This window comes from Lethenteron reissneri, chromosome 71 (genome assembly GCF_015708825.2).
Source record: "Lethenteron reissneri isolate LAM-NWPU_2019-01 chromosome 71, ASM1570882v1, whole genome shotgun sequence".
In the NCBI taxonomy this organism is placed as follows: domain Eukaryota; kingdom Metazoa; phylum Chordata; class Hyperoartia; order Petromyzontiformes; family Petromyzontidae; genus Lethenteron; species Lethenteron reissneri.
This window is the reverse complement of record NC_083849.1, coordinates 4,359,389-4,381,831: the sequence shown is the minus strand read 5'-3', so window position 1 is coordinate 4,381,831 and position 22,443 is coordinate 4,359,389. Positions and strand designations below refer to the sequence as shown.

Here is a 22,443-nt window from a genome sequence, read left to right as displayed (position 1 = left end):
ATCATACATCAAAGGGGCCTCCAACCAAATTTTGCTTAGGGCCCCTAAAGGTCTAGGGCCGGTTCTGCGTGGAGTTCTGCCATTACTAGTACGATACATTTAATAAAAGCGTGTTTTAAAAATTGTAAATATTACTTTTATTGTTACCACTTAAGGCCCCACTGAGCTATGTAGCTATTTTTCAGAAGCGACGTGGCTATCACAAACAATATCTCAGCGAAGTGGCTTATTTCGTGGAAATTTATAGCGGCTGCCAAACACTTTAAACGCGTGAAGTCGAATCTAAATGTCGAGGGAAAAACCCAGAGGACCCAGCTAAAAAAATCCACACGGCCACGGGGAGACACCACACACTCCAAATATACAGCAAGGCATTGTCAGGGTCAGGATTGAACCCACGACCTTCTGTACACCAGGCGAGGCAGTGAACATCTCCGAGCCACTGTGTAGGTGAGCCTCACCTGGTGACACATCAACCGCCCTTCTGTTGCTTGCCAGTTCCTGGGCACGTGGTACGGCGTGGCCGTTGCATCCGACAACAGCGAGCTGCTGGCGCTGATGCACAAAGTGAACAGCAGCGTGTACCACGTGGAGGAGGGTGCCAACGGCACGGTGGTCATCCACGGAGCCTCCTTCATGTGAGTCGCCCCCCATCTCCCCCCTCTCCTCCAATCTAGCCTCCCCGTAGCAGCTGTTCCCAGATACATCAGTCTTTTTTCCTTCCAAATTACACGACTCAATTGGGAAACGCATGGCAACATCGCCACCCGCTACTGGCAGTTTGATGCACAGGGACAGCTACTACTGGGGGTGCCCCTCGGTTAGACCACACAGCAATCACCACGCTCCCTACTTTGAAACGCACCGCTGCAGACTGCGCCTGTGAACACACAGCAGCGTAGGCACATTGCTTAGTTGATGATTTCCCTCAAAGAGGAAATGTCGCGAAATACATGAGCGTTGTTGGGTTCCGGCATTGCTACGAATAAATTGAGTGAGCGCGGTAACCTGATGACCTGTGCTGTGCCTGATGTCGATCCCGCTCAGGATGGGAATGTGCATTCGTGAAACAAAGCACTTCAACCTGTTCGCAAAGGAGAAGATCCTGATTCCTTTCGTGCCCGGTACGACCACCTCGTGTGTACTACTCACTCTGTCTCCCTCTCTCTTTGTGTGTGTGGTCTTTTTGTCGGGGGAGTGATGATGCAGTCGATTGCCGCTACCGCACCACCCAAGAGCCAGTGGCGACCCGACTCCCAATTGCACATCGAACATCATCGACCCAATGAACCACGCACGATGACCTCGCTGCCGATCTCGTCAAGGAGAGCAATAAACCAGAGAATGGCAGAAGGCGAACAGTACAAAGACAATGCACGTATCAGAGCATTGTATTGCTCGGGGTGAGCAGCTATGTCATGGGATACCTTTTTGCCGGTATCAAAGTATGAAAAATGAAAATAGGTTTTACCCTTTCTGGCAATTAAACAGGAGTGGTGTTAAGATGTTCAAACACCAAATAAAAAACTTTTCCAAGGAATCAAGTCTACATTAACCACACGTGCTTGTGGTGAACATGCAAAATAAACACTCTTAACACCTGTTTTTTTGCCAGAAAGGGTAAAAACCTCTTTTTATTGATCATACTTTGATTCTGGCAAAAAAGGTCCCATGATAGAGCAATAAACCATCATCGCGCAAACTCCGCTCATCATCCTCGCAGCAGCAGCGCCAGCTTTTGGCTAACCGTCGGACACGGACGGTGGTCCAATCATTATCGCGCGGCACTTTCAGATGCGCTCTGTCTGCGGCTGTCTGGAACGCTCTTCCCCATCCAATATTTAGATTTACAAACTCGTTTCTTTAAAACTGTTTGTTGTGTTTAGTTTGTTGTCCTTCCCCCCGGCACCTCCGATTAGCACGGTTGGCTATGTACGGTGCAAAAGAAGTTCAACATACATACTGCACTCGACACTATACTCGCTATACAATACACACACGACACTATGATACTAACTTGAAAACGCGTTTCTTTAGAACTGTTTTGTTTAGTTTGTTGTACTTCTCCTCCCCGACACCTCGGATTAGCGCAATTGGCTACGTACGGTGACAAATAAGTTTCAAATACATACTACACTACACACTTGGCACCGCACAAGTTTAACACACACGCGGCAGGGGCGAGTACTGTTAGAGAGCACCTATGACAGCCGGCACATCACACAAGGGGGAGGGTGGCCAGCAGCAAGCACGATCGCCTTTGCCTCCCCAGTGGCAATGCTTACATACCGCACCAGGTACTAATTTGAGGCTGAGTTGACCTAGGGGAGACCATCGGTTTAGATAATCGTCACTGATGTTGCCCGTGAGCAGGAATCGAACTCAGATTTGCCCGGTTTGTAGCACAGCGTAGTGCTAACCGCTGCGCCACCGATCTCCCCACACACACGCACTACGTCACGTGGCATGGGCATGTGTGTTACGTCATTGCGTCGTTAATGGGGAGTGGTAGTGTAGACTTTATCCCGCTGCGCTACGAACGAGGCGACCCAAAGTAGATTCCTGCTCACAGCCAACGCCAGTGACAAATATCTGAACTGGTTCTAGGCCTCCCCTAGATCGACTCAGCCTCAAATGAGTACCTGGTGTGGTGTGTAGTCACTATAACCACTGAGGGGAGACAAAGGCCGCCGGGCGTGGTGCTGGCCACCCAGCCTCTCGCGTGCTGTGCCGACTTTCACAGGTGCTCGCTAACAGCACTTGCCCCAAAGGTCTGTTAAAGGCTACACGGGGAATCCATACTTTGTGTGACGTCATTGCATTGCGTGACGTCACAGTCTCCACCGAACGTCATCGCACGAGGCCGGAAATCGGTTTCCGATCCTCGCTTGCAACACATTCGGGATCCCACGGGCACCTTACAAAAATGTAAAATATAAATTATTAATGTTGTTGTTGTTATTGTTGTTATTGACAAGCCACGATTTCTGTTTGTTTCGTTGCCCAGACAACAGCAGCCAGCCCTTCTCAGACTTCGTGGGCGACACGAACGCCACCTACAGGTTCCTGAAGATCAAGTACGAGAGCTACTCGGTGATGCAGCAGTACGGATACCGCAACGGCACACGGGAGAGCATCCTCTACCTGCTGGGTGGGCACCCACCACAACAAACACATTCCTGCGTAGGGAGCTGGTAGGAACGTTGGGTTGCTCGGTCAATGGCCAGGGTCAACGGCGGCGTGGTGTCTTCCGCAAATATGCCCGACTGTGAGGGCGGGCACAATCCGGCGTGAGTAGGTTAAACGTTGAGTTTTATAAGGGCACCACGGGGTGACCAGCCCCTCCCCACCCAGCCCCACCCGTTCCACCCCCCACCCAGCCCCTCCCTCCCCACTCAACTCCTCCCCACCCTCCCCACCCAGCCCCTCCCCACCCTCCCCTCCCCACCCAGCCGCACCCAGCCCCTCCCCACCCTCCCATCCCCACCCAGCCCCTCCCTCCCAACCCAGCCCCTCCCTGCACGACGGACACAATAATCCCCTGTGGGCTGGTGTCACCAGGAGGTTCCTACCAGTACAGTAGTAACAATGACGGCAATAACAGCAACGACAACAACAATAACGACAACAATAACTGTCACGTCATCCACAAAACAAGGACACTTGTGCCCTAAGGGGCCGTCCATAAATGACGTCACGCACTTAGGGGGGGGAAGTCAGACATTTGTGACGATGTGTGACAAGGAGGGGGGGGGGGTTTGAGAAATGTGACGTCACATCAAAATGCGCAACTTTAAATAAAAACAGACGACACGTTCTACTTACTTCAATTTACTTTTAATAAATGTTTTATCCTACAACATTAAATATGCACTACAATGACAATAGTTTAAAGCGATTTGAAGCATGTTTTTTTGGGGGGGGGTGGCTTTGTGACGTCATATTTAAGGGGGGGGGGTCTGACTTTTGTGACGCCGTGTGAGGAAGTGGGGGGGGGGTCAAAAATCGTCCAAAATCGCGTCACGTCATTTATGGACGGCCCTTTAACAAAACACCCACACGCACCCAATCACACCTACTGCGAGCGCGTCCCCCCGAGACTCACGCCAACACAATGTAGAGGGTTGTACACCCTAACACTGGGACAGCTTGGTCTCACAGTGTTCTGGTGGAGTACGAGCTCGTGTTCCAACATCCAGCACTCTGACAGAGCCTGGCCCTGGACACGCCATCAAGTGCCCTCTCCTTATGAACTTCAGTCGTAGCCGTCCTCACCTCCATGAGAAGGGAGCATCTTTTACAAAATTCCACCATCACCACCACACTCCACGTTCCATCGAGCAGTCATATGCATGCGCACACTCAGACACAGCCAAGGAGCCAAAGACTACACACTCCCAATGCCAGACATTCAATGTCAGGCTGTTGGGGTCTTGCTCCCCAATGCTGCTGGTCTTGTTCACGCCACTGCTCGGCAAGCCCTACCCCATGGCTTGGCTCCCCACTACAGCCGAGTGAAGCTTTCCCGCGCTGCCCTCGTTTGCTGATTGCAGGTGGTAGTAGCCCACCCTGACGGTGGTGCTGTTCCACAGAGTCCCAACCGAACCGCTCAGAGTCTAGCCGCCTCCTCTTATAGTCTGGGCTCTCCCCGGATTGGTCAAACACCTGGCCAATTACAATAGGCCACCTCCCTCTACACTGCCCCTGGATCTCTCCCCCTCCTCGGTGTCACTCAAGCGGGCGGCATCCCAGGCCACAAGATTCAGTTTCCCCCACAGCTGCATCGACATGCCTCACACACCACGCCACAGTAACAATAATAACAGCAATGACAACAATGGCAACAATAATATAAATAACAACAATGATAATAGTAACAATGATAACATTAATAATAATAATAGCAATAACAATGATAACAATAACAAACATTATCAACAGCAATAATAAAAATAACAATGTCAACAATAACAACAGTAGTTTATGACCAGGACTAATCAGTAGGTAAAGGCCAATTTACTCACTCGCTCGCCCGCTTGCTCACTCACCCACCCACTCACTCATCCACTCACTCACCCACTCACTCACCCACTCGCTCACTCACCCATCCGCGCACCCACCCGCGCACTCACCCACTCCCTTGCCCGCTCACTCGCCCGCTCACTCACTCGCTCACCCGCTCACTCACCCAATAATCTACGCACTCACTAACCCACTCACTAACCCACTCACTTACCCACTCACCCGCGCACTCACCCACTCACTCGCGCACTCACTCACCCACTCATTCACCTACCCACTCACCCACTCATTCACTCAATCCAATGCCCGCCATTCGCCACTAAGTGACGGTGACGTCACCATGGCGCCTGTGCCAGGCTAGGTGCACTTTGAGGCCACGTGAGGTGTTGAAGGCTCGCTGACAGGAGGTTTCGTGAAGGACCCAGGTGCCATGGGTTGGCTGACTGAGATGACAGGTAGATCCACACCAGCTGTACCTCTTCTGTGCCAACTTGCTGCATTGTTGTAATGGTCGCTCTTCTGTCCTCCGTTGTTGCTGGAGGACGACTGGCTTCAATTGCCCAGTAGCGTCCTTCACGAGCCTCCTCCATAGAGGCCGATCCTGAAACTGCTTGTATCAGTCGTCAGCAAGTTCACTCAGCTCCACATCCTCCCGTAACGCATCAGTCCATCTCTTCTCCAGCCAATGTCGTGCCTATTTAGCGCCCTCTATATGGCCAAACAGAAGCAGCTTGGGCATGTGGGCTACATGACCCAGCCAATGCAGCCTTGCCTGCTGGAGGAGCTCACCGATGGGAATGTGTCCAGACACAATCCAGCCAGGTTAAACCCAGGATAGATCGTAGGCATCCCAGCCTGAATGTATCTAACCGGCTCAGATGTTCCATTATAGTGGTCCACGTTTCACAAGGATAGAGAAGGGAGGGCATGACTGTGGCCGAGAAGACCCGAAGCTTTGTGCAGAGCGATAGACCAGGTAGCTTCCACACAGCATTGTGCAGCCGATGAAAAGATAATGCCGCCCGACTGATTCAGAGTGAGACTTCTGCTGTCACATCAGAGCTGGTCATAAGCACACTGCTCATATATGGGAAACTCCACTCTCTCCACAACTGCTCCATCACAAATGGGGAGCCGAGGGGGTGGAGTGTCCGATGGTACAACATACCCAGCCAGGTGTTTAGTTTTGGTGGGGCTGATGGTAAGGCCCCACCTATGAGTGGCACACTCCAGGTTCAGCAGCAGCGCCTCCAACTCCTCCTCTGAGTGAGCAGCAATCACCAGATCATCAGCATACATAACGTGGTTGACCAATAGGGAGCCATCCCTCGACCGCACTGGGGCATCGATCAGCCTCCCATTGTATCTGTTCTAGATGAAAACTCCTCCGGTACAGCCATGGAAAGCTTCTCGAAATATGTGGTCAAAGATGATGCTTTATAATGTGGGAGCCAAGGTGAACTTGGAATGGCTCCAAGTCATGGATTCCGAAAGCACGAAGAACTGCCCAGAGCCCAGGCCTACTGATTGTGCCATAGGCCTTGACCAGGTCAATAAAGCAGAGATGTAGGTGTCGTTGGAATTCCCTACACCTGTGCTGTAGCAGACGGACAGAGAATAAGGCATCCGTGGAGGACCGCCCTGGTTTGAAACCACATTGGGACTCTCCTCAGCGTGCCTGGTAAGGCGATGTTGAATAATCCTTGCCAGGACCTTTCCCGGCACACTGAGAAGAGAGGGGGGACCCGTCCTGTGGTCCAGACAGTTGTGATGATCCCATGTACTGTAGGGCAGTGTTGTATATGTTGGGTTAAGAAAATTTGTTATGTTGTATGCGTGCGTGGGTGAAATTATTATGTTGTACCTGTGTCTTCTTGTTTCTTTCGGTAAAGTCACGTAGAAGGGAAGTAATAAAATAATAAAAATAAAACATAATAAAACAATTCTCACGACGTTTCGGCTACAACGCAAGCAGCCGTCTTCAGGTGAAGAATGAGACACTACCAAACTAGGAGCTTATATATAAGCTGCATTGGGGGTTGAAGAGCGCCTTAACAAAAAGAATGTGCATGTGAAGAGGGATTTAGCATATTCATGGAAAATGCGTAGGCGTTGGGCGGGGGGGTGTCAAAGTCATATTATGCCCATGCATTATGCAGGATCAGCAGCAACCAAGGGGGGTGCAGGGATTAGCAGTAACAAAGGAAAGGAATGTTAATGATATGTAGCTGCAGTTACTCAACAACACGTAGAAAACTAAAGTATAAACTACATAAAAAACTAAAGTATAAACTGCATCGCACCATCAGTATACTTACTATACTCTATAATAAGCTGAGTTACTAACAGCAAGTAATACATTACAATTTTACCTCGTAAAAATTCTATAATATGCTTCCATCTAAACCTTATTCTCTTACATCACACGAGCATATACCGTACTATATACTGCCATAGATAAACCCAACATTAAATTATATACTGTATTGCTGTAAACCAACCTATATCTTATACATTTAAATGTATAAGATATAGGTTGGTTTACAGCAATACAGTATATAATTTAATGTTGGGTTTATCTATGGCAGTATATAGTACGGTATATGCTCGTGTGATGTAAGAGAATAAGGTTTAGATGGAAGCATATTATAGAATTTTTACGAGGTAAAATTGTAATGTATTACTTGCTGTTAGTAACTCAGCTTATTATAGAGTATAGTAAGTATACTGATGGTGCGATGCAGTTTATACTTTAGTTTTTTATGTAGTTTATACTTTAGTTTTCTACGTGTTGTTGAGTAACTGCAGCTACATATCATTAACATTCCTTTCCTTTGTTACTGCTAATCCCTGCACCCCCCTTGGTTGCTGCTGATCCTGCATAATGCATGGGCATAATATGACTTTGACACCCCCCCGCCCAACGCCTACGCATTTTCCATGAATATGCTAAATCCCTCTTCACATGCACATTCTTTTTGTTAAGGCGCTCTTCAACCCCCAATGCAGCTTATATATAAGCTCCTAGTTTGGTAGTGTCTCATTCTTCACCTGAAGACGGCTGCTTGCGTTGTAGCCGAAACGTCGTGAGAATTGTTTTATTATGTTTTATTTTTATTATTTTATTACTTCCCTTCTACGTGACTTTACCGAAAGAAACAAGAAGATGAATCCCTGCAGTCACGAAAGCTTTAAATCGAAATTGTACCTGTGTGTTATGAATATTCAGTGAAAATAATAATTATTAAATGAAATCTGGCCAAATGTGTAATTATCCGGAAATATGTTAATTTATGTAATTACGCACATTTTAATTATGCCAATTCGAGAGGTAATCGGATTAATTATGCGAGTGGGTGTAATTATGATAATACAAGTCGTTATGATAACCAGACCCCGCCTCGGTGACGAGGGTGGGTTATCGATCGGAATAAGGCAATTAATCGTATGCAGTTATGCAGGTGTGGTGTAAGTATGCAAGATTAACTTAGATTAACTCGGCATCGTTGTCTAGGTTCGTCTCATTCTCGCTTCAACATTCCCAGAGTTTTTATTCGTGGTTATATTTTTAGGTCCCCGGTTCACCCCGTTATCGCTTTAACATTTACTGAGTATGTATTAGTGTGTTTATTAAGGTCACCAAGTTCAAATCTCAACGCAGAAGCAGATCTTATGCATAGATTTCAGGAAAGAATCACACAACCACTTCTGTATTGATCAATTTATTACTAATTCAACCTTAACTATGATATAATATGCGAACTCTCAATCCCGGAACGTCAACACGGCATCAATACAGTATCATCAACGATTGTCTGATTTCACTTTGACAACTGCACATGGATCCCGCATAACGCGATGGTTGTTAGTGAGAGAGAGAGTCGTTAAAACACGCAAATACTATGCTAAGAAAACCTTAACGCTAATGAATGATTATACTCAATATTGTTCACGCAGTACCACACTCCTTATTGACCATACGCAACCCTTATCACGTTGTTAACACCTTGGGTCACGGGACAGTTGCATATTCTGTAGAGGATGCGAGTACGTGCGGCGATTATGACTGAAAGATACTTGAAAGATTATACGGCGATAAAAAAAACACAATCAAAAACAGTTATTATTCTTAAAGGCACCAATCTCAACAGATACATCGGCAGGTTATCTGACAACAGAACGGCTCGGAGTAAGGGCCTGCGACGGTGCTCCTTTTCCGAAGCTCGTTATCTTATACCAAGTTTACTAATTGGGGACCAGATCACCTGATAAGGATCCGGTGGGCCACCACTCCCCACGTGAGCGTGGCTCGGCGGAAGGAGGTGCCAAGAATCAGTTCGTATTGATGGATCTGTTGGGAATTTATGCGATTAAGAGTACAGCCCACTAAATATTAAAGATAAAAATTAAGAATACTCTTATAAACGACGGAGGCCATCACTCGGTCTCGTTGTGATGCTTTCCAGCCACGGATGGCTTATGGGTTCGAGTGTTTTTGAGTGGTAAGAGTTGTCTTGAATAGTCAGTGTTCGGAGTCGATTCTTTAGGTCAAACAGACGCCTGGTGGTCGTGTGGTGAGGGGGCGGTGCGCGTCATACGTATCAGTCGATCCCCTGTCACCGTGGCGAACTGGTTCGGATGGCTGTTGATACGCTGTCGCAGTTCGGAACCCGGTCGGTAGGTGGCGCCCACAACTCGCTCGTAGCGTGCAGCTCTGGGTTGTCGCCGAACCGCGATGCTCACCACTCCGGTGGCAGCAGAGACCCCCGATTCGGCAGAGGTTGACGAGCTGAAGATGAGTCGAGCCGACCCGCTGGTCGCAGCTCGCTCCTGAGTCGACCCTCCCGGTCGAGCTCGCTCCTGGGTCGACCCGCTGGTCGCCCTCGCTCCTGAGTCGACCCTCTGGTCGCACTCCTGAGTGGACCCGCTGGTCGCACTCCTGAGTGGACCCACTCTGGTCGCACTCGTTCCTGAGTCGACTCTCCCGTCGCACTGATTTCCAATGCTCAGGATCCTTTACTTTATGCCGAAAATTCCCCCTGGATCCCGCCCACAAGGCGGGACTTCTTTCGATTTTTGCTGTGTCAGGATCTGTCCGTAGGCAGGTGTGTCCACGTGTGTGTCCGTACGTCCGTATGTCCTTGTGTGCATCACTCACGGTATTCCGTTGTCCCACTCCCTCCATAAAACCCACGAGCAAACAATCAGGTGTTACAAATTGCCTCGAGGTCGTCTCTCTGTCTGGGTGCAATATTATCTCTTGTCTGGCCTTCTTCATGAACCCAAAACACAGACGTTACAAATCGTCTCATAGGCGTCTTTGTTCGTGTTGCACAACCTGGAGGGAGGGGCAACACTCTCTCCGACCCGGCGCACAAAGAAATGGTTAAAAAGTTTTAAGTTAACATTTGTCCCTTACTATTTCACAGTTGTGATTCTGTATGTAACCTAAGGTCTGTCGTTTCCCATCGTGGTGCTTGACTCAAGTGGAGGTGTTTCCCCGAGCGTATACACACTCCTATCCCGCGCTGCGGGGATACAAAGACGGCCGGGATCTCCCTTTCTCTCCGACCCTGGGTTTAACATCGTTTTTTTTTTATGTATTCATATTCGACCTGGTGGTGATTCATCCCGTTATCCTGGCTTTTCCATAAGTTTTACTTTGTCTTTTCATGCATATACTTATTACTATTAATTTATTTCCGATATCTTAGGTTAAGGGGTAAGTTTCTTGATCCTAGGAATTCGTATTCCTTGGTGCCTGCATGGTTATATAAGCGGAATATAGTTTACGGTGAATAGCGTTAACATTGATGTTATGTGCGATATTATGTATTGTGATGTCTTTAACTTAACTTGTTTGTCAGAGCTTACTGACACGAAGTTGCATTCCATAGCCCCGCAGTCTTTGCCCCACCCTATCTCTGCTCGCCGTTGTTGTTGCCGTCCAGCTGGCCGTTGTTCAAGGCCTCATTAATTTCCGTCACTCCTGAGGTGAGGGCGGTTGAACCTTGGAGTCAGTTCTGGTTTTTGTCTGCCGCCGTGCTCTTAATTTCCCTCCCTCTTCAACCTTATATATGATATATTCGCTCCTGTCTGGGTGCGATTCAATTTTGACTTAGGAAGGTTCTGATTGTCATATGCTTCGGGTCGAGTTGCATAGAAAGTATTAAAGTATGGAAATAACATTTCATTTGACTTAATGATGGTGATGGTTCAGTAGGCGTAACTTGTGGCCTGGTTTAATTGGAGTGGGTGTGAATATCAATAACTTTAGCCTACCCTGTTGTTAAATTCCGACTTTAACGTTACTTTAATAGCAATACAGAATAATTGAGCTTTTTGTCTTAACTAGGCGAATGCGAACTTCTGGTGACCCCCGCAGGCTTGTTATTCAGCTGGGTCTTGCCCGCCTTGAGAGATATACAACACTCTTTTAAATCAGCTCCCTGTGGCCCTCCAACCTTCTGCTCTGGGAATGTTATTCTTAATTTCAGGTCCAAGGCCTTTTTGGGTTTATCTTTGTTTCCTCAGCTGCAGGAGAACAAGGCGTGCTTCTACCTCCCTTTCTGTGTGCACGTGTTCTAATTAGCTCGGAATCCCTAACACACAATCAGTGATGATTCCTGGCTTTCTGTGGTTATGACTTAGACAAAGGCGCCTCTGCTTCCTTTCACTGCCTTTGCCTTGAAGCAAGGTTGCAATTCTGTCATCCTAGCCCTCCTCTCGTTCATTACTTAACAACACCTGGTGTTTTGCAGTTTAGTGCGCTTTGGTGTGTTTCACTCATTAAAAAAAATAAAAAGATAATATATAAAAATCATCAAATATTATTACTCTCAATTATGGAAGAAGGGTTAGGATACAACAGCAGTCTGCACACAGATGCCACCCTCCCTCAGCATTTCGCTTGGGAGATTGTCTCTGCCCGGCGCTTTTCCTGGTCTCAGACTTCGGATCGCCCCTCAGACTTCCTCCACAGATGGCACATCAGGCAACCATTCAGAAGGGGTGGTTACTTCTGCCAATATTTGAGGCACGGCAGCCTCACTCACCCACTCACTCACCTACTCACCCACTCACTCACTCACCCACTCACTTACCCACTCACTAACTCACCAACGCACCCACTAAGTCCCTCTTCTCGTCTCGTCTAGATGTATAGAGCAGCGCCCCATTTCCGAGGCGCTGTAAAGTAATTATCTATAACTCAATGAGCTACTAAAGTAGTTAGCTTGTTATTACAAGTGGTGACGATGGTGGAGCTGTGGTGACAGGAGGACACGTGACAGTGGTTAAGGAGGGGCTGGGGTAGTGATAGGGGTAGTGATAGTGTTGTGGTAGTGATGTGATATGGGTAGTGATAGGGGTAGGGTTAGTGTTGTGGTAGTGATGTGATAGTGTTGGGGTAGTGATAGGGGTAGGGATAGGCGTGGTGGTAGCTGGCGTGCGGGGAGCTAGCAGGATGATAATGACGGGCTATGAGATGATCAACGTCTTCTTAATTATCCCCATCACACTTCCACCACGTCATTCAGTCACAACACAATGACAAATTTAATGATGATGGTGCTGGTGAGGATGATAGCGGCGATAGCGGCGATAGCATTGATGGCGGTGGTGAGGATGGTGGTGATAGCAGTGATGGCGGTGGTGAGGATGGTGGTGATTGCAGTGATGGCGGTGGTGAGGATAATGGTGATGGCGGTGATGGTGAGGACAATGGTGATGGCGGTGATGGTGAGGATGATGGGTGATAGCGATGATGGTGAGGATGATGGGTGATAGCGATGATGGCGGTGATGGTGAGGATGATGGTGATGGCGGTGATGGTGAGGATGATGGTGATGGCGGCGATGGTGAGGATGATGGTGATGGCGGTGGTGAGGATGATAGCGGCGATAGCGGCGATAGCATTGATGGCGGTGGTGAGGATGGTAAACAAGTCGCACTGCTCAATACCGTTCGACCAATTCACCAGAGTCAACTCAACCCTTGCACCCTCCAGCACTGCCTCCACCAAAAGTTTTAGCCACCGCTCACCACTCACCGATCACCGCTCACCACTCACCACTCACCAATCACCGATCACCACTCACCACTCACCAATCACCTCTCATCACCACTCACCGATCACCACTCACCGCTCACCGATCACCGCTGACCACTCATCGCTCACCACTCCCCGCTCACCACTCACCACTCACCGCTCACCACTCACCGCTCACCGTTCACCACTCACCGCTCACAACTCACCCTCACCACTCACGCTCACCACTCACCGATCACCACTCACCACTCACCAATCACCGCTCACCACTCACCACTCACCGCTCACCACTCACCGCTCACCACTCACCACTCCCTGCTCACCGCTCACCGGTCACTGCTCCTCACCGCTCACCACTCCTCACCACTCCCCGCTCACCACTCACCGTTCACCACTCACCGCTATTCACCACTCACAACTCCCCGCTCACCACTTACCGATGACCACTCCCTGCTCACCGCTCACCACTCACCAATCACCACTCCTCACCGCTCACCACCGGCGTGTGTCTCCCTCATCAGCGCGGAGCCGCACGCTGCCGCAGCAAGTGATCACCGAGTTCAACGCCTTTACCGTCGGCATCGGCCTGGACAAGGAGACCACGGTGGTGGTGCCCAACTCTGGTGAGATGTTAACTCCCTCGCCTTGTGTGCAGGAGGTCGTGGGTTCGATCCCGACCCTGACGATGCCTGCTGCTGTATATTTGGAGTTTGCGTCTCTCTCTCTTTCTCATCATCACGGTGGCTAGGAGATGTTAACTACCTCGCCTGGTATACAGGAGGTCGTGGGTTCGATCCCGACCCTGACGATGCCTGCTGCTGTATATTTGGAGTTTGCGTCTCTCTCTCTCTTTCATCATCATCACGGTGGCTAGGAGATGTTAACTACCTCGCCTGGTATACAGGAGGTCGTGGGTTCGATCCCGATCCTGACGATGCCTGCTGCTGTATATTTGGAGTTTGCGTCTCTCTCATCATCACGGTGGCTAGGAGATGTTAACTACCTCGCCTGGTATACAGGAGGTCGTGGGTTCGATCCCGATCCTGACGATGCCTGCTGCTGTATATTTGGAGTTTGCGTCTCTCTCTCTCATCATCATCATCACGGTGGCTAGGAGATGTTAACTACCTCGCCTGGTATACAGGAGGTCGTGGGTTCGATCCCGATCCTGACGATGCCTGCTGCTGTATATTTGGAGTTTGCGTGTCTCTCTCATCATCATCATCACGGTGGCTAGGAGATGTTGACTACCTCGCCTGGTCCGCAAGAGGTCGTGGGTTCGATCCCGACCCTGATGATGCCTGCTGCTGTATATTTGGAGTTTGCGTCTCTCTCTCTCATCATCATCATCACGGTGGCTAGGAGATGTTAACTACCTCGCCTGGTATACAGGAGGTCGTGGGTTCGATCCCGATCCTGACGATGCCTGCTGCTGTATATTTGGAGTTTGCGTGTCTCTCTCATCATCATCATCACGGTGGCTAGGAGATGTTGACTACCTCGCCTGGTCCGCAAGAGGTCGTGGGTTCGATCCCGACCCTGATGATGCCTGCTGCTGTATATTTGGAGTTTGCGTCTCTCTCTCTCTCATCATCATCACGGTGGCTAGGAGATGTTAACTACCTCGCCTGGTATACAGGAGGTCGTGGGTTCGATCCCGATCCTGACGATGCCTGCTGCTGTATATTTGGAGTTTGCGTGTCTCTCTCATCATCATCATCACGGTGGCTAGGAGATGTTGACTACCTCGCCTGGTCCGCAAGAGGTCGTGGGTTCGATCCCGACCCTGATGATGCCTGCTGCTGTATATTTGGAGTTTGCGTCTCTCTCTCTCATCATCATCATCACGGTGGCTAGGAGATGTTAACTACCTCGCCTGGTATACAGGAGGTCGTGGGTTCGATCCCGATCCTGACGATGCCTGCTGCTGTATATTTGGAGTTTGCGTGTCTCTCTCATCATCATCATCACGGTGGCTAGGAGATGTTAACTACCTCGCCTGGTATACAGGAGGTCGTGGGTTCGATCCCGACCCTGATGATGCCTGCTGCTGTATATTTGGAGTTTGCGTGTCTCTCTCATCATCATCATCACGGTGGCTAGGAGATGTTAACTACCTCGCCTGGTATACAGGAGGTCGTGGGTTCGATCCCGACCCTGATGATGCCTGCTGCTGTATATTTGGAGTTTGCGTGTCTCTCTCTCATCATCATCACGGTGGCTATGATATGTTAACTACCTCGCCTCTGAATGCTCCACATGGCGTTAGTTACCGGGGCGGCATGCCGGATCCGGAGAGTCATGCCGGATCCGAACCGCGAGCCGCTGCAGCCGATTGCTTTGAGCCTCAGAGGAGTCTCTACAATACTAAACACCGTGGGGATCTGACAATTCACGCAGCGTTTTTATTTCTCCTCTCTCCTCTCTCTTTTTTACGATCAGAGGAAACAAGAATATGCTCAGTGTAGTCGGCACTTTGCTTCGTTTTTTTCCAATATTTTGCTTTACGTAACTCCCCCCCTTTTTTAAATGAAAGATTTCACAAAATATTTCACGCTCTGTTCTCCTTACCCCTTCCCTCTCTCTCTACCCCCTCTCTCTACCCCCTCTCTCTACCCCCTCTCTCTACCCCCTCTCTTTACCCCCTCTCTTTACCCCCTCTCTTTACCCCCTCTCTCTACCCCCTCTCTCTACCCCCCTCTCTCTACCTCCTCTCTCCCTACTCCATGTCTATGTTCCCCCTATCTCTCTCCCCACTCTCCCGACGTCTCTTCCGTCACTCGTGCGTAGTCCTCTGCTTGATAAAGGAGCCCAGGAAGCCGGTTAAGGTACGGACCTCCTGTGCAACGATTCCACATTCTCACACACGCACGCACACACGCGCAAACGCGCGCACGCACGCACCCGCACGCACACACGCGCAGATAACAACCGCCATTCGCCACTAAGTGGCGGTGACGTCACCACGACGCTGTGCCAGGACATGTGCATCTTGAGGCCACGTGAAGTATCGAACGCCCGCCGGCAGGAGGTCACGGGGCAGACCCAGGTGCCACAGGTCGACTGACTGAGATGACTGGCTGATGCACCACCTGTGCCCCCTACTGTGCCAGACACACGCACTCACGCACGCACACACGCACGCGCACGCACACACGCATGCGCACATGCACGCACACGAGCAAACGCGCGCACGCACGCACCCGCACAAACACACGCACACACGCACGCACGCACACGCGCACAGCCTTATTACGGAATGTAAAGGGACCAAAAAAAGTGCGGTTAGCGAGCGCCTATTATTTTCCGGCCAGCAGGTGAAAATTGTGCAGGTTGGAAATTAGCATTTGTATTATTGGAAAGATCGATTGGGATCGCACGAAGCGGCAATTATTGCCCCTCTCCGACACACCGGTTCGCGCTGACGTAGTAACTTTCGTTCACGTGACACAAGTGTAGGGATGTTAGAGAGAGGGCCGTTATGCATGGCAGCCTATGGGAGAGAAACACAGTGGGCGGGGCTACGTGTGTGCACAGGGAGATGCCCTCTGCGACGTCCGAGCCAGACACCCTGGGGGGGGGCTGGTTCGGCGTTACGATCCCCCGGGGCCCCACCCCTCAAGGAGGGTTGGGTATAAAAAGGGGTCGTTATATGGGCTTAGTCAGTTATGTTATAGTTAAGCTAAGAAGTCGGAAGACGTCGTAGCTAGAGCCCTGGACTCCCCCTGATCGCCGCCCTTATCAGGGCCCCACGGGATCAGGCTCGAGCCAGCGGCGTGGTCCCGTGAACCAGAGCCAGTGCTCTGGGACTCCGGGTACCGTAGCCCGATTACCAGTGTCGGGCCAGACAGCCTCCCCTAGCTCTTTAGTGGAGGACTCAGGGGATAGGCTATGGATAGCTAGGGGTATTCCCTGAGTTATACGGGTGAGGGGGCCGCTACCCCCTCTAGTGCTGTCCTGTACTGGCAACTTGTTAAATAAATATACGTGTGCCTCAACTCCGTTGTCAAGCGTCCTCGACGGGTACTTCATCTGGCGTCAGAAGTGGTAAAAATGGAAACGCGCCATACAGCTCGGACCAGGGTACCACGAGAGGAGGACGCCGCGGAAATCGCCGAGCCCGAGACAGAGCAACAAGATGGGGTGCAGCCGGAGCCTGGCGCCTTCTCACCGGGACGTCAGCATGGAGAGGGGCCGCAGCCAGATGCACTACGACTGGCTCACGAACGGCTGGCGGAGCTACTTTATGCCGCTGCCGCCACACTGGAAGGCATTACGCGGTTGGGGGCTGGTGGTCCACCGCAGGGCGAGGAGAACCGGCGGCCGGAGCACTTTCCCGCCATTTCAGCGACTTCAAAATTTGAATTTCCCGCCATGGACGCCGCGGCTGTTCGGGGCGTGGCCAGCTTAGACATCGGCTCCGACATCGCCGTCGCCGGGGCTGCAGCGTCATCGCAGCCGAAGGATGCGTCATCGCTGCCGCGACAGGCGATGCCATCGGCCAGTCGCGCCGAGGCACCGCCAAAGGGAGGTGAAAGCAACCTGCGGGAGTCCACATCGACCGCTGCGCTTCACCAAAGACTGCCCCCGCTGAAAGAATTCATCGGTGCGGAGGGTGACTGGGGCGGCTTCCGGCGACGCTTCCTCGCCCATCAGGAGATGGCGCGGTGGTCCGACGAGGAGGCCCTTTGCGCGCTGCCGGCGCTCCTCGATGGGGACGCGCTCGCCGCACTCACGTCGGCGCCAAAAGAGAAGCGGGCTACACTACCAATGGCGCTACAGCTGCTGGCCGGGGTCTATGGACCTTCAGCCGAATGCCGTCAGCAGTTCTACGATCGCAGGCGGGGTGAAAAAGAGTCGCCTCTGGCTTTCCGGACAAGTCTTCTGGCGCTGGCAAAAACAGCCTTTCCCCGCATGGACGACGACGGCGTGGACGCAATGGTCGCGGAGAAGATCCTCCTCTTGGCGGACGACCTCGACATCGTCGTCATCGCACAAGGGGATGCAGAAATGACCTCCCTCCAGGCTGCGCGACTCCTCCACGCCAACCTTCTGCAGCAGCGGCGAAAGGCAAACAGGGCATCGGCTGGGCGTGCGGTGGCTGCAGCCACCCTTCCGTCAGAAGAACTTTATGCCGTCGACCATCGACGGCAACAGACGACGGGGGCGCGGCCGGGTCGGGACGGGTCGAGGCGTTTCGACCGTCCATCGTCTCCATCGGCGCTCCCGCGGTGCTTCAACTGCGGCATCCGGGGCCATGTCGCCTCGGGGTGCCGTTCTCCTCGACAGCGGGGGACGACGCCTCGACAGGACGCCGGCCCTCCTCTTCCTCCTCCCAAGCTCCAGCACCATGATCCGGCGAGTCGCGGCACCTCACATGTTTGGCCAACGCACCCACCTGTCGCACACTCTCGCACCGTAACGAACGGGGGGCCGGTGGGGCGCTGCGATGGACCGGCGCGGATCACTGCGGGGACTCAAATCGAGCCCGAGCGGTGGTCCGTGTTGGCCCATCGCGTGGTGGCCGCGGCGTCGGGATCGTCGGCCGTGGTCGGTTACATTGATGGGGTGGAGGTACGCATCATAGTCGATACAGGGGCATCGGCGACAATTATTTCGGAACTAATTTACAATATTCTACCGGTGCAGAGCCGTCCTTTGCTACCGGTTAATGTCCCTTTCTATGCCGCTAACGGGGGCTCTCTCGGCATCGTGGGACAGATTCGAGCGCAAATTTCTATCGGGGACATCAAATTGTCGGGGCCGATTTTTGTCTCCTCCTCACTGGCAGTTCCGTGCCTGCTGGGGACGGACTTCTTGGGCAGGATGCCAATTCGTATTTTGATCGACCAAGGATGCATTGAGCTTCCGTCGGGGCGACGTATGGCGTTCCTGCCTTCCCCTGTAGCGACTCGGACGGCGTTCGCGACGGTACCGGCGTTCGTCGTAAAAACAGTGCGTGTGCCGCCGGGGGCACAAATGCTGGTACCTCTTAAACTTCGTAGGCCCTTCGCTAAGGGTGTTGGGGATCAGGGTGTTGTGCTGGGGCCGTCTAGGGCCGGGGTTAATGGGCCTCATTTAATTCCGGCCCAGACCATCGTAAGGGGGGACGAGGATCCCTTCATCGCGGTCCTCAATGTCGGGTCGCAGACAGTAGTGGTTCCCCAAGGGACTGTGCTCGCTCACGCGACGCCGGTGCCCTGCGAGGAACCTGCCGTGAACCACATTGACACTGCTGCTCGGACGCACCCGCATTCGGACGGCGATGAAGGGTGGCTCGACGCGCTTTGTGCGGGATCGACGAACCTGTCCAATTTAGAGCGCCAACGGCTTAGATCGCTGCTAAAGGAATTTTCCGACGTTTTCAGTCGGAATAAATACGATTTGGGTTGTACTCACCTGCTGCGTCACCATATTGACACGGGTGACAGCGCGCCTATTCGCCAAAATCCTTTTCGGTTGAGTCCCGCCGAAAAGGACCATGTCAAATCGGCTGTCGATGACATGTTAGCCGCCGACATTATCTCTCCCTCTACCAGCCCTTGGGGAGCACCGATTGTCCTGGTTAAGAAACAGGATGGCTCGTTGCGGTTTTGCGTAGATTTCCGTCGCCTTAATAAGGTTTCGGTTGCCGACGCATACCCGCTCCCACGGATGGACGAATCGCTGGACGCCTTGGCGGGAGCGCGATTCTTCTCCACACTAGATTTACTTTCGGGATTCTGGCAGCTTCCTCTGGACGATGACTCGAAGCCTAAAACCGCTTTCCGTACACCGCACGGCCTGTTCCAATTCAACCGGTTACCGATGGGCTTACACTCAGCGCCGGCAACCTTCCAGCGGTTGATGGAATTGGTTTTGGCTGGATTGCAATGGGAATCGTGCCTGATTTATTTGGATGACGTAATTGTTTTTGGAAGAACCTTTGACGAACATCTCCAGAGGCTGCGGGCTGTTTTCCAAAGGATGCGGGCTGCTAATTTGAAATTTAAGCCCCAAAAATGCTATTTGTTTCGCGAGTCAGTGCGTTATTTGGGGCACATCGTGGGGCGCTCGGGTATTGCTACCGATCCCGCCAAAACGCAGTGTGTCAGCTCCTGGCCAATTCCGACCTCGGTGGGGGAGGTGAGGAGTTTTATTGGCTTCGCTTCATATTACCGACGGTTCGTCGCTAATTTTGCTACAATTGCCAAACCCCTACATGCTTTGACATCAAAAGGGGTTCGGTTCCACTGGGGTCGGGATGAGGAAGTAGCTTTCTGCTCCCTTCGGGATGCATTGGTGAAGGCTCCTCCTTTGATTTACCCCGATTTTTCGAGGCCGTTTTTGCTCGACACCGACGCGAGCAACACAGGTATCGGAGGCGTGCTTTCCCAGGTGGTTGATGGCGTGGAACGGGTGGTTGCGTACGGCAGTCGGGTGTTGTCTCCAGCGGAGCAAAAATATTGTGTCACCCGTAGAGAACTGTTGGCAATTGTTTTCTTCATCCAACAGTACCGCCCATATCTGTACGGTCAGCATTTCACTGTCCGTACGGATCATGCGGCACTGCAGTACGCCCTGAAGGTTCAACAGCCATCGGGACAATTGTCCCGATGGCTGGAGGTCCTCCAGGAATTCGATTTTGACACCACCTATCGTAAGGGCATTCGCCACACAAATGCGGACGCTCTGTCGCGCATGCCAACCACCTCCGAATGCGCATGCCTCCTGGGGTCGGGGCGTTGCAAGCCAGCTGGGGACATGACGGTTCCAGTCCTGGCGGCCGCCGCCGATGTTGACACATCGCTCCCCGATGAGATCGGGAAACAGGGAAGGGATTCCCTGCTTGGGTTGCCTGTGATTGAGTGGGGACGCCTCCAGATGGAGGACGCCTCCCTCCTCGCGCTGCGTCGTCGCGCCAGGGAGAGGGGGTGTGGGACGGGTGATGCCGACAATTGGGAAATACACGCAGGCTTGCTCATGCATTGGGACGGTAAATCCCACCGTCACCGGCTGGTAGTTCCTGCGGGGTTACGGGGTAAGGTGGTGTGGGCTGCTCATGAGCGCCTCCTCCACCTGGGTACCCAAAAGACCCTCGCCTCGCTCCAGCTGGATTTTTTTTGGCCGGGCATGACACGGGATGTCACGGATCTGCTGGCAGCATGCCCCCGGTGTGCGCAACGCAAACCACCAGCTCGGGAGTCGAACCCGCCGTTGCAGTCCATCACAGTCTCCAGGGTGAACGAACTCGTAGCGTTGGATATCCTGGGGCCGTTCCCGCCACCCCTAGGGGCAATAGATATTTGCTAACAGGGGTCGAATACTTCACACGCTGGCCTATGGCCTGGCCCCTGGAAAATCAGTCGGCAGCAGCCATCGTGGACGCCTTTGTCCAAGGCTACGTCATGGACAAAGGTGCTCCGGAGCGGCTGCTGACCGACCAGGGTAAAAATTTTTCCGGGAACCTCCTCAAACAAGTCTGTGATCTCCTAGGTACAAAGAAGATTCGTACCTCTCCCTATCACCCACAAACTGACGGGATGGTCGAGCGTCTGCATCGTACCATCACGTCTATGTTGTCGCACCTGGTTTCGGAGTCACAGACCAATTGGCACTTGCAAATTCAAGGGGTCCTGGCAGCATATCGATTGGCCCCCCATGCTGCCACGGGATTTTCACCCTTCTTTCTCATGTATGGTCGCGAACATGACCCACCTGTTCGGGCACAGCTGCAGATCCCCGCGCCTCTAGGTAAAATAAAATTGGACGAGCACGTTAAATTTAACCTTCAAAAGCTAACTGAGGCGCGGGATGCTGCCATGCTCAATTCCCGCATGCGCCAAAAGGCGAATGAGCGCCTCAGACTCGCGCGCGCGCACGTGCTGCAGTGGAAGCCAGGGGACAGGGCATGGCTGCACTGTCCCCAGGTACCGCTTGCGACCTCCTCGAAACTGGTACGGCCATGGCGGGGCCCCGTCGAGGTGGTCGAGGTTTTGCGACCGCAGTGCGTTCGTATCAAGTGGGGGAGGCGCCGGTGGTTCGTTCACCCCTCTAGACTAAAACCCTTCGTTGCGGTGCGGGGCTCTGCTCCACACGCGCAGGGCCAAGCATGTGAGGGGTCGACCGACCCGGAGGGTCCGCCTCTGTTGATCTCACCTGACGTCTTGCCGGTTGCCCCGCCCCCAGGTTCTCCCGGAATGACGGGCTCGCGCACATCCCTCACGGGGGATGCCGAGGGTCCCGCCACTCCAATTGCGGACTCGCCTCGGATGGGACAGCGGCCACCGAATGGTCCGCCATCTGAGGTTGGCCCTTGTGACGGGCCTGCGGCAAGGACGCGCGCTAAAATGCGCAGACTCTTATAAAAACACTGGAACGCGAACAAGAAG

The 22,443-nt window shown here is 52.2% G+C and overlaps 1 protein-coding gene across 2 annotated transcripts in view; it reads left to right on the top strand.

Moving 5' to 3' along the window:
- LOC133361222 (uncharacterized) overlaps window positions 1-22,443 on the top strand; it is a 36,752-nt gene that overhangs the window by 3,974 nt on the left and 10,335 nt on the right. For both annotated transcript variants that reach the window (XM_061580104.1, XM_061580103.1), the window contains exons 2-6: window positions 499-638; window positions 1,048-1,124; window positions 3,008-3,151; window positions 13,594-13,695; window positions 15,863-15,900. In XM_061580104.1, the coding sequence (XP_061436088.1) occupies window positions 499-638; window positions 1,048-1,124; window positions 3,008-3,151; window positions 13,594-13,695; window positions 15,863-15,900 (501 nt within the window). The remainder of the gene's footprint in view (window positions 1-498; window positions 639-1,047; window positions 1,125-3,007; window positions 3,152-13,593; window positions 13,696-15,862; window positions 15,901-22,443) is intronic.